The 9,299-nt window shown below is 32.2% G+C and overlaps 1 protein-coding gene across 2 annotated transcripts; it reads left to right on the top strand.

Annotated features, from left to right (window-relative positions):
- The first annotated feature begins 2,108 nt into the window (after positions 1-2,108).
- LOC112003237 (2-oxoglutarate-Fe(II) type oxidoreductase hxnY) lies at positions 2,109-7,873 on the top strand. Of its 2 annotated transcripts, XM_024035421.2 has the most exons (11): positions 2,112-2,499; positions 2,590-2,785; positions 2,888-2,986; positions 3,186-3,237; positions 3,498-3,619; positions 3,706-3,806; positions 3,914-3,972; positions 4,578-4,634; positions 5,473-5,518; positions 7,299-7,378; positions 7,561-7,873. In XM_024035421.2, the coding sequence occupies exons 1-11, from the start codon at positions 2,413-2,415 to the stop codon at positions 7,649-7,651; spliced, it is 990 nt and encodes a 329-aa protein (XP_023891189.2). In that variant the 5' UTR covers positions 2,112-2,412; the 3' UTR covers positions 7,652-7,873. The 2 variants fall into 2 exon arrangements, with proteins under 2 accessions (XP_023891190.2, XP_023891189.2); XM_024035422.2 differs by lacking the exon at positions 5,473-5,518 and having other exon boundaries at positions 2,109-2,499.
- The last annotated feature ends 1,426 nt before the right edge of the window (positions 7,874-9,299 follow it).

Genomic DNA, 9,299 nt, shown 5'->3' with positions numbered 1-9,299 from the left:
AAAAACATCATGGCAATCAAGGGCTTGTAATTTTGTGGCATTAATTTGTATATTTATTTCAAATGTTTTAATATTAACATTTTAAAGATATTAATATTAAAAGGTTGATTATTAAAAGGACAAAGTTTAGTTACAAAATTAGTTGTAGCCTAAGGCAATAACCTTACTCAATATCTTTTTATTGGAGGTGAATTTTGAGAATTCCACCATTGGATTACATCTTCTTCTTATATCCTCCATGGTTGCAAAATTTCTAAAAAATTAAAGATTAATAGCTATGTCATTAATAAATTGTTTAAATTGCTAGTTTTTTAGTTTAAAATTATGCATAAAATATAAGTTTATAGATCATATAGTATATAATATCCAATTGACATAAAATTTAACATGTGTATTAAGAGTATAAAGAAATTTAATTCAATAGTTAGATTTTCAAAATATGTAGTAATATTTATTTTATTGAGTAAGGTTGTACCCTTAAACTACAACCAATTTTATAGTTAAATTTTGTACTTATTAAAAAACTTTAAAAATATATGAGTAGTGTTAGAAATACTACAAATTTTACTTTCTTAAGCTTACAAAATGATGTATCATGAATCACAAAGAGGCAATTCAAATATTCATTAATAAGGTATTTGAAGCTTACCAATTACATACCAGTTTGTAAGTTTTATATAATAAAATTTGTAATACCTTTAGCATTTTCCTAAAAATATACTTCCTCCATCTCGTATTGTCTTTTATATTAAAAAAAAAATTGAACCCCGATGGTATAAATCAAACACAATGGCAAGAGAATAACTAAAAAAAAAAACTCTATGATTTATTCAAGACTAAAAAAACATCATGGCAATCAAGGGCTTGTAATTTTGTGGCATTAATTTGTATATTTATTTCAAATGTTTTAATATTAACATTTTAAAGATATTAATATTAAAAGGTTGATTATTAAAAGGACAAAGTTTAGTTACAAAATTAGTTGTAGCCTAAGGCAATAACCTTACTCAATATCTTTTTATTGGAGGTGAATTTTGAGAATTTCACCATTGGATTACATCTTCTTCTTATATCCTCCATGGTTGCAAAATTTCTAAAAAATTAAAGATTAATAGCTATGTCATCAATAAATTGTTTAAATTGCTAGTTTTTTAGTTTAAAATTATGCATAAAATATAAGTTTATAGATCATATAGTATATAATATCCAATTGACATAAAATTTAACATGTGTATTAAGAGTATAAAGAAATTTAATTCAATAGTTAGATTTTTAAAATATGTAGTAATATTTATTTTATTGAGTAAGGTTGTACCCTTAAACTACAACCAATTTTATAGTTAAATTTTGTACTTATTAAAAAACTTTAAAAATATATGAGTAGTGTTAGAAATACTACAAATTTTACTTTCTTAAGCTTACAAAATGATGTATCATGAATCACAAAGAAGCAATTCAAATATTCATTAATAAGGTATTTGAAGCTTACCAATTACATACCAGTTTGTAAGTTTTATATAATAAAATTTGTAATACCTTTAGCATTTTCCTAAAAATATACTTCCTCCATCTCGTATTGTCTTTTATATTAAAAAAAAAATCATTTAATAAATTTTCTTTTACATAAAATGGCATAGGTTTTCAATGGAACGTGGAACTTGAGTATGAGAAAATAGAGTTCTAATTTTGTCACATATCACTGAATTATATAGAACTCGACTTTGGTGAAATTAAATTCTACTTTGAACTCAAATTTGACAAAGTTGAGTTCTAAAAAAATGCTACGTAACTAAATAAGTTTTGATATAACTTTTTTAACAAAATAATTTTCAAAAACGGAATATTTAGCACCAAAAAAAAATCTCAATTTCAGGTTAATAAACTAATAAATAAGTTTCTTAAAGGATGAAGTTGTAAAATGCATACTGGAAAATTTAGTAAAAGCTTTAAAAAAAAAATTTTTTTTTTTTAAAAAAAAAATCCCTATAGATTCATTATTGGGACACAAATACTCTGCTTTTACTGACCTTTTGTTAGAATATTCCACCAAACACGTCGAAACCCCGTGAGTCAATTGGATGACGCCACAATAATTTACAGTAACTTTGTTAGATTCGTATACTTTGAAATGAATCGGAGAGATTCATGTCTGACCATATATGCCTTGCGATATAATTAAATACACAATTCATAAGGATAAGTTTTTATTTATTTATTACTTTCCCCAAAAATTTTATGGCAATTTTGTTGGATTCGCAGACTTTGAAATGAATCGAAGAGGTTCATGTCCCACCATGCTTGGCTTAGAGTATAAATAAATACACAATTCCAGCAGCCAAGAAACAAGAGAAAGAGAGAGAAAATTAAGGAATTTTCTTAATAGCTGAATTTGAAAGAACTACCCAAATCGGTATGCAGGGAGCCTCAAAAACTTCAGTCCTCAATTGTATTGATCTCTCCACTCCCGACCTTCGCCAATCTGTTTCGTTACTTAAACAGGTACTGTTCAATTTCATACCCATAATATTACTATTACTATTACTTTTATTTTAAAGCATTTTTGTTTGTCTTAATTTCTTGGCCAAGAAGGCCTGTTTAGATTCGGGATTTTTCTACGTCGTACACCACGGGATAAGCCAGGAGTTCATGGACGAGGTTTTTGCACAGAGCAAAAGGATGTTCGAACAACCATTAACTGAGAAAATGAAGCTTTTAAGGAATGAGAAACATAGAGGTTACACCCCTATTCTTGACGAGCTTTTGGACCCTGAAAACCAACTTAAAGGTTTGTTTTTTCCTGCCAAGTTTCAATTTTTATTTTTATTTTTTTTTCTCCAACTGGGTTTATCCTTATTTTATCTATAATTTGTTTGTATTGTAAAATCAGGAGATTATAAGGAAGGATATTACATTGGAGTGGAAGTAGCCGAAGGTGACCCAAAAGCAGAAAAACCATTTTATGGTCCAAATGTTTGGCCTGAGCCAGGTAACTATAGGACCCTGAAAACCAAGTTCAAGCTTTATTATGATTGGTGCTGTCTCTTTCTCTCTCTCTCTCTCTCTCTCTCTCTCTCTCTGTCTACCATATGGTTCTATAGGCAGTTAAACCAGGTCACTATATATATATATATATATTTTGTTCCAGAAAGTATGTTATTGAATGTTGAACTTGTTGCTGTCTTTAGAACTACTTCCTGGATGGAGGGAGACAATGGAGAATTATCATCGAGAGGCTTTGTAAGTTTTAGCAAACGTATAGTTTGTATAATGTAACTATTAGTAAGGTCTTGTATGCACACACATGCACATGCAGGGAGGATATGTAATTGGCAGTTTCTTAAGGAGTCTCTTCATGTAATTTTGGTTAACTGTATTAATTTGTGTGTTTAAACTTTGTTATTCCATCAGTTGTCATAATTGTTCCCATTAATCAATTTTCTGTATATAGAATTCAAATAGGTTAAATTACCAACTATCTATTCCTTTTGTGCATTCAGAGAGGTGGCAAGGGCAGTTGCCAGGATAATAGCTCTTGCACTTGATCTGAAGGTTGATTTCTTTGACCAGCCAGAAATGCTTGGCGAGCCTATTGCAATCTTGCGCTTACTACACTACGAAGGTTGAAATCACATTTTTTGTTCTTGGAACATTTTGAATTTTTTGGCCTTGTTGTATCGTTAGTAATACAGGGACAGGTTTTTTTAGGTGGAATTTCTGATCCATCAAAGGGGATATTTGGAGCTGGAGCTCATTCTGACTATGGTTTGATTACCCTCTTGGCAACAGATGGCATCCCAGGTCTCCAAGTAAGAAGACTGCTGTAAAAAATGAAAAAAAAAAAAAATTTGGTGATGTAAAACTCAAATGACTGTGTAATCTGATTAGTTGTTGCAATTTTGTTAATTACTCGCAGATATGCAAGGATAGGGATGCTAAGCCTCAGATATGGGAAGATGTACCACCACTAAAAGGGTGAGTCAATTTAACATTTATGAAAATAAAATCGTGTCTCAACATATGTTGTAACGTTTTTTTAGTATACATTATCTCACATTGTGTAGTAGCCTATTTTCTATTGCATTTGTGATTATTTCTGTTGTGAGTTTTTATTCTGGATTCTATGAATTCATACTTCCAGATCAAACTTGGTTTTGAGCTCTTTACAACTTAATTAGATACTATAGCATTTAATAGGAGTCCCATCAATTTTTTCTTTTTCGTTTTTTGATAAGAGGAAGTCCCTTTATAAATAGATCTTAATATAAAGCATGCAATTCAATCAATGAACTTACTATGTCTAGTATGTTATTGATTTGAAACATTATACTCCCACTCCAGTATCATAATATTTTTGTTCCAGCCTTCCAGGTTACATTACTGTTATTGATAACATGCCAGTATGCCACCATTTAGCTGTTTATTGTTTTGCTGCAATGTCTATTAGCATGCAGTAAAGATCATTCAATATGCATTGTGTGAAGAATTACATGCTTGCATGATAAAATGTTAAATGTAATAGAAAGCATTCTGTTTAGTTTGGGATGGTGATATTATTTTTTACGGTTTATCTTTGACAGAGCGTTTATTGTGAATCTTGGTAACATGCTGGAGCGCTGGAGCAACTGTGTTTTCAAGTAATGTACATCTCTTAGTTGTAGCAATGGTCCAAATTTCACTTTGTCCTGTATAAGAGATAATTTTGTTAATAAACAAGCTTTGTAATACGTTTCGCTCCCCAGAGCTTTTCATTCTTAATTGCATTTGGTATTTAGTTGTTATACTTGACTGTTCTAAATTGTGTTGGCCTGGTCACTTGGTGGCTATCATGTAAATGATCTGTTAGAGAATCATTTTTTATCTTCTAATTGTAACATTTCTTTCCTCTAATAAACTTGTCAGTTGTAATTGAGAATATGTGAACTTAATTGAAAGGGTTAAGCCAGGGTAATATTTGGATTTGATTTTTTATTTGAGGTCTAGACTGTTTATATTGCACCCTTTGTCAATATTGCTATTTGCCATCCAAATTGTCTTGAAGAATTGAAGTTGTAGATTTAGCCGTTTTGGAGTCATTATACATTCTGAATCCCCAATCAAAATGTAAGAAAAATTATTCAATCATGTACGAGCTAGTATTGCACTAATGAACCTTAAACTACTAAACTTTTCTGTAGTGCTAGTAGTGGTAATTATACTAATTTTAATGAGCTGTTAACTGTTAGCGTTGTCCTGGTTTTACTGGTAATCTAGCTCCAGGTTGAAGTCCACAGGGCCTAGATTTCCCCAATACATCATTCCCAAGACAATATTCATGAACATATTCTTGCCACTGCTGATCTGTTTGTTTTACTTTTTTTTTAATAAAAGTTTGTTGTTGAGCATTCTCTGGGATGAAAACTCTCTTTTCGTTGCCAACTTTTCTGAAAATCTTCTTCTTTACTCTTGTTTGATTTGCATTACATGTGTACTCAGGTCCACATTGCACAGAGTTTTGGTGAATGGTCAAGAGAGATATTCTGTAAGGCCCCTGTTTTATTTTTCCCCTTTCTTTTTGAGTGAAAATTGTTGCAAGACCCCTTTATAAGCGTTTGATGATCCATGCTTATAGTGTCAGTTTCTGCAATATCATCATATAAAGGGTCCACATTATTTTCTATCTCTGTTTTCTCTTTTATTTATTACTTGCAGCTGGAATGTGTTTTTGCAGGGTGCTGAATTGTGTTACAAATGGCCATTTACAGTTTTGCCATTTGAAAATTTAGCTACTTGGACCTACTTTTTAATATTTTCCCCTATTAGTGGCAGAATCAGTTGTGGTAGTTTTAAATGTGTTACAAATGGCCACGTGGAGTATTACTGTTTGAATCTTTAGTTACTTGGATCTACCTCTTACATTTGTCCCTATTAGTGGTAGAATCAGTTGCGGTAGTTTTATTGTGGCCATCAGGTTGATCTAAGATAAATTATTCTCCTGAAACCTTGGTATTTTATTGAGCCAGTTCGACTTCATTTTCATTATCAATATTTGTAGTGCACTGATTCTCTTGCCCCACCGACTTGCTCATTGTGTGTGAAGTCTGATCTATTGTGTTAGTTATATTAAGTGACTTGCTCATTTTGTGTGAAGCTTTATCTATTATGGCAGTTATGTCCTTACAATTATTGGGGGTATTTTCGGTATTTGAGAATACATTAAAAGCCTTATGTGTACTATGATAATTTTACACACACAAGTTATAGAATTAATGTTTTGAAAATTTCTTTGTTGAATTACATGTTCTCTATGTTTTTAATATGCATGTCAAATTTATGCTAATTAGATGTTATTTACTATTCGATTTATAAACTCTTCTTTAGGACCATAATTATAAACACAATAACTTGAAATTTAAAATATTTATATAGCCTGGTGATAACCGAATGGATGGTTTATATACTTATGATCCTTGTAACTTCTTTTGTAAGACATCATAATAAAAAATAAATAAAAACTAAAACTGCAACAACCATGTGGACGTAAGATATTCTAACATGCGAGAAACTTTGGATAAGCTTACAGTTGCTATTTTGGTTAAATATCCTGCTACAATAGCAACTTATCAAGAACTTGGATATTCTAAGTAAGACCTAAGATATAACTCATCAAACCACTTTTTAATTCCTAACACAACCCAAAAACCCTCTCTTTGACAATTCTAAACCCTAAATCTGCATCTTCCCATCCCTAAACGCAACCACACGTAGACATATTCACATAGACCTAATTTTGGGTTAGCAACATAAATCTTGCGTTCTTATATGTTTGTGCTTTAATCTTTCTTGTTTCTATTATGTTATTTGTAGCTCACAAATCATGGATTAGATTTCTCTTCTCCTAGCAATTGCGAGTACGAATAAAAAGACAAACAAATCTTTTAGCTTCTTTCTATTTTTAAGACCGTTTGAAATGTCTTGGTGGCTTAGAATGGAGTTGTACAGTAAATGAAATATCTTAGCTGAGTGAAGGAACTTTAATTTGGATCCTATTCTTGTTTAATTTGCATGATATTTAAAGGATTGTACTAATGCATAGTGCTTTCATTGATGCTCCCGTTTTTGCGGAGTCTAGGACAGGGTTGGCTAGTAGCCTTACCCCTAATTTCTCATGACATTTACATTTTGTATATTTGGTGTAATTCATTTAGTGTTTTTATTTTTATTTTGCTTAATTTACAAAACATTTTGTCTATTACTTTCATGTACAAATTTTGAAATTTATAATGGTTCATGCATATCTTATTTCCTTTTCCCTGTGGCAGATGGCATATTTCGTTGAACCTAGTCATGATTGTCTTGTTGAGTGCTTGCCAACCTGCAAGTCAGAAAATAATCCTCCCAAGTAAGTTAATGCCTTACACATTCACTATTTTTCAAGGATATTGAAGATCTAAATCACCCTAAATGTATGTGGATAATTAGGTGGCAGTTATAAAAGTAGTCATATGCATGAACTTGGAAATATTAAACAGTGCGTTTCAAACTCTAACTTTTCTATTTCTATGCATTTCTCTGTTTTTCCAGGTTTCCCCCAATCTTATGTCAGACTTACTTGAGCCAACGGTATAATGATACTCATACTGATCGGAGCGTATACAAAAAGCCTCAAACTTAAATGTTGCCACAAAATATGTTTTGAAGACGTATGAGTATAGGCCGGTGATTTCTTCTTAAAGCATTTGTCTCCTTTGTGTTGTATATATGGTTATTCTCATCATTTGCATGAGTCTCCAGTAAGTATAAGAAAGCAAGTGAAATAAGAAGCAAGAGTGGTGTGTGGTGTATGTAGCAAAATGTAATGTTATAAGTATCAATAAAACTTCTCTTTTATTGAGAATTCACGTGTATTCTATTCGCTTTTATTGAGAATTCACGTGTATTCTACTTGAGTGTGGTGAGACTTATTACCAAGTGTTTGATAAGATTCTTTCTAAATGTTAGAATTATTATTATGGAAAATTTTCCAAAGCAAGAAAACTCAACAGGAGATCTAGCCTCCCTAAGCATGGTTTTCAAACCCGGACCATTCATTGAACCGTAAAAGGAAGAGGTTCAAGGTTTTTGAGGTCGAACCGAGGTTGAACCGGGGTCGAACCGTGATGACGTCATAATTAATTTAATAATTATTTTAAATATATATAAAAATATTAAATTAGTAAAAAATAGAAAAATTAACTAAAATAGTCTAATTAAAACTATAAATCCATATTTTAACTATGTCTAATATATCCATCTATAGCCCAAATATGAAATATCTATCCAATAATAATAATAACCATTTTTTTATAAAAAGAAAATTAAAAGCGGAGAGCCCCAACGCCACAACAATCATCGCTGCTCGCCGCCGCTCTAGTGCTGAGATCAAAATCCTCAAAAAGGTCCGCTGCTCCGGTACTGTGGGGTTGTGTTTTGATCGGTATTGTGGATTGTGTTCTGATTTGGGTTTGGAGAAATGAGTCTTTTCTGATTTTTGAGTTTGGGTGTTCGCTACTGTTAGGTATACATTACTATTCCATCATAAAGTAACAATGACTGATAAAATCTTCCCAACCCATGGGAATTGGTTAGAGAAATATAAATATGTAGAAACCAAGTCCAACAATATCTATAAAATGTTGCTAACTGGTTATACTTGGTTTGATAGAACTTTTTACTGGGTACTTAGGGACATGGTTTTGAAATCCGGACCGGACCATACGGTCCGACCGGAAAAAACCGTGAACCTTCCACCATCACGGTTCTTTTAGGCGTAAGAACCGGTCACTGCCCAAAAAGCAGGGAACCGCCCAAACCGCGGTTCAACCGCACGGTTCTGAGGACCGGATTCCGACCGCTTTTCACGGTTCCTTTGAATCTGAACCTTACAAAATAATATAAAAAAAAAAAAAAAAACAAAAGAAAAAGAAAACGTCTGATCTGACCCAGAAAACATTTGATCTTTGTTTCAGTCTCTTTGCTTCTCTCAATAAACGTCTCACATAATCCAAACACAAAACAAAATCCAATTTTTACAATAAAGTTGAATCAGAAGAACAAGCAAATATGAAAAAAAAATGAAAAAAAAAGAAAGAAAAAGGAAGAACAATCCGATCTGACCCAATCTGGTGGTGGGGAGGAGGACGAACGGCGGTGGGGCGGCGGACGAGGCCTTCGATCTCCACCGGCCTGTTCGATCTCCACCGGCCTTCAATCTCCACGATCTCCATCGGCCTTCGATCTCCACCGGCCTGTTCGATCTCCACGATCTCCACCGGCCTGTTCGA

The sequence above is a fragment of the Quercus suber genome, unplaced genomic scaffold, assembly GCF_002906115.3.
Source record: "Quercus suber isolate HL8 unplaced genomic scaffold, Cork oak 2.0 scaffold_485, whole genome shotgun sequence".
Taxonomy (NCBI): domain Eukaryota; kingdom Viridiplantae; phylum Streptophyta; class Magnoliopsida; order Fagales; family Fagaceae; genus Quercus; species Quercus suber.
The sequence above is the reverse complement of the archived record's forward strand: the minus strand, read 5'-3'. Positions and strand labels throughout refer to the sequence as shown.